Source organism: Camelus ferus, chromosome 13 (genome assembly GCF_009834535.1).
Source record: "Camelus ferus isolate YT-003-E chromosome 13, BCGSAC_Cfer_1.0, whole genome shotgun sequence".
NCBI classification, from domain to species: domain Eukaryota; kingdom Metazoa; phylum Chordata; class Mammalia; order Artiodactyla; family Camelidae; genus Camelus; species Camelus ferus.
In genome coordinates, this window is record NC_045708.1 from 10,837,121 (window position 1) to 10,840,269 (window position 3,149).

Sequence of the window (3,149 nt, forward strand, 5' to 3'; positions counted from 1 at the left end):
TTTATCACCAACCAGCTGTATTGGAAAAATCCCATCTATATACAGACACAAGGTAGCTCTGCCCTGGCACAGCTGGCAGGATGCGGCATCTTGTGGGCAGGTGGCCTGGTGGCTGGTTTGGGGCCTGGAGGAAGGCAGAAGGGAGGCTGACCATCACAGCTGTCTCCTTCTGGCCTCCCTGGGCCCCTGGGCAGTTCAGTTTAGATAGGCACCTCTCCTTCTGATGGCCCTCTGCTTCTCCCACTCCCCTTGGCTAAGGGGGTCCCAGGTCCCCAGTGCCCCTGCCCCTGCCCTGCAGAGACTCCAGAGATCAAAGAATTTTGTCTGTCTGTCTGTCTGTCTGTCTGTCCTGCAGATTGTTTGCCCAGAGATCCTACCTGTCCCCATCCCCCTTCCCCAGCATGGGTTCTCTGGGATCTCCCTTTCCTCAATCCAAGCCCTTTATTCTGGATTGACTGGGGCCACAGGTGAGGCAAGGGGGACCCTGACCTGCCCTGAGTAGAGCAGAAGGCCTCATTTGGTGGTGACCCACCTGGGGTCTGGGGAGGGGGTGTCAGGGCCTGGAACCGGGGCTGAGATGTCTTGGATGTTGTTGTGAGGGGGTAAGGAAAACCTCTCTGGTGGGCCAGGGTGGAGAAGATGGGTGAGTCGGGGGAGGGCAGGGGAAGGGGGAGGCCCTCAGATTTTTATCTCCGTCCGGAAGGTCTGCTGGACGTGCTCTGTGTGTGGTTGGCGCCGAGCCCGGATGGTGAGGCTGCCATCCTCCCTCAGAGCCGAGGTCACCGATGTGGGGTCCACGTCCTCTGGCAGTTGGCACTTGTGAGCAAAGGTGTTCATGACGGTGCCGTCAGCTGCCAGCTGGGGAAGGCGTGGTGGGTCAGGGCAGGCTGCCTCCCACCCTTGTCCTGCTCACATCAAGCCACAGTCCCCACTCCCCAGTCTAACCCCAGGTGGACCCCCACACGCTGAGAGGTTCTGCTCTCAGGTACAGAGGCCTGGCAGTGGTGGCCGGGGGCTGGGGGCTATGCAGGAACAGGTACAGAGGTGCTTAGAGGAGCTCCGGTGGGTCTAGTGGGTAGGCTAGGGTTTGGGGGGCAGAACTCAGAGAGGGAGGAGGCTCAGTGGCAGAATCTGGGGCTTCTGAGCAACAAGAAGGTGGCGCAGAGCAGAGCTGAGTCCTCCTGGGTACCCAGATACGCGGGTGTCCACGGCCGGGGCTGGGCCGGCGGCCCCTCCCCCACCACTCAGCCAGCACAGAGTGTCCAGACGAGCTGGGGTGGCTGAGTCACTGGGTAGGGGGGGTGGCAGGGCCGGCACGTGCTGCCCTCTGGTCCTGCTGCCCACAGTCCTTGGCTTCCCTGATGGGGGTGCCCAGCCATCCAACCTCCCATGCTCAGTGGAGGAAGCTGGACCATGGCGGATCCAGAGGGAGCCTTGGGCAGACCCTCTTCTCTAAGGAGCAGCTGTGGCACTGGCCCCCTCCGGGGCAGCATCCCTGTTCAGCCAGGGCCACACCCTCCTCCAGGGTGCAGGCCTTCTGGGAGCTGAGACTCAGAGACCCTAGTGACCCAGTGACCCTGAGACCCGTGGGTGGAGGGAATGCGGGGTTTGAAATGTGTGTGACCCTGGACTTCAGGGCCTCTTCCCAGGCTTGGGCCCAATTCGGGGGTCTCAAGATATGGGCTGGGCCTCTGGGTCCAGGAGGGAAGAGGACTTGAGGCATGTCATGTGGGGGAGCTCCTCCTCCCAGCTGCCCAGGTGAGCCCCCCTACCCACATGCCTGCCTCCCTCAGCCACTCTCTCCCTCCTCTCATCCCATCTTCTCACCTCACCTCCTCAGGTGCCCCCGCCCACCTCCCTCCACCCCTCCTCCAATCCCGGGTGGCTTCCTCAGCTGCCCGTGGCTCCTGAAGAAAGGATCTTGGCGCCTCGGGGCAGAGAGAGGCAGTAATGGGGCTCCTGTGGCCCATGGGCTACAGGAGCAGGAGCTCCAGTTTGTCCCGGGGGGTCGAGGGTACACTGGTCAGGGTGTGGGGTCCCAGGATGGGGCATGGGAGTGAGGACTCTGGGCTGAGGGTACAGGTGTGGAGCCCAGGGTCAGGGCGGAGGGCAGGCTCACCTTCTCAGCTCGCACTTCGATGTGGTTGTTGGAGGTGGTGACAATGATGTCCTCAGGGGAGAAGTCACTCACGTCCACTGCAAACTCATAGGCATCTCCCAGGGTCTTGATGTTGCCTGGCCCCCCGGGACGGGCTGTGGGGAGGGCTGCCATGAGCTGAGCGCAGGGCAGGGTTGTACCCAGAACCCAGGTTTCCGGCTCCTTCTCCTGGGAGAAGGGGCGGCCCCCCAGGCCTGACCTCCCCCTCAGCTGTTGCTCCTAAACCACCCTGCCCCCTCCTCCTCGCTTCTTGCAGCCCACCTTTATCATCATCCAGCCTCACCCACCGGCACAGAGGTGGATAGATCCTCCCTGGCCCCACGTACCAGCCTCTGACACTGTAGGGACCCGCCCCAGGCCTGGAGTGGGGAATGCATCCAGCCCCCTGACCCGTGTAGCTCTCCAGGGCTCCAGTTAAGACCTGGCGGCAGGCCTAATGTGGCCCTTGGCGCCACAGTTGACCCCCAGGCCAGAACTGTTCTTTGGAGGCCCGCCTGTTCTCACAGCCACATCTGTCTCTGTGGCCACATCTGTCCTGGTGGCCACACGTGGCTGCAGCTGTACAGCACCTGTTCCTGGCAGCTCGGGAGCCGCAGCCGTGTTGGGTGGTGGCCTGGCAGCAGTGTCAGCAGGTGTCCCCTCCCTGTGCACCTCCCCTCCCTGTGCACCTCCCCTCCCCATGGACCCCCGAGCACTTGCCTGGGAAGGCCAGGGGCTCCGAGTGGGGCCGCATGAAGCTGCCAAAATCCTCAGAAAACATGCTCAAGGCCTTCTCCATGGGTGGGTCCTGGGCTGGGAGGGCGCGGGAGGCCGAGGAGGAGGCCGAGGAGGACGAGGAGGAGGAGGAAGAGGAATGGAAGCTTCTCTCCGCTCTGAAGGTGGAGGATGTCCTGTGGCTCATCCACGGCGGGCGGCCGGGCCCTGGCCGGCGGGCAGGGGCGGACAGGAGAGGGTGTGGGCAGCAGCCCTGGGAGAGCGTGCCGGGCCCCGA

General features: G+C 63.5%; 1 protein-coding gene across 1 annotated transcript; it reads right to left on the bottom strand.

Annotated features, from left to right (window-relative positions):
* Nucleotides 1-3,149, bottom strand: HSPB7 (heat shock protein family B (small) member 7). The gene is made up of 3 exons (XM_032495261.1): nt 2,858-3,149; nt 2,120-2,253; nt 1-858 (listed from the first exon to the last, which is right to left on the bottom strand). The coding sequence occupies exons 1-3, from the start codon at nt 3,057-3,059 to the stop codon at nt 679-681; spliced, it is 516 nt and encodes a 171-aa protein (XP_032351152.1). The 5' UTR covers nt 3,060-3,149; the 3' UTR covers nt 1-678.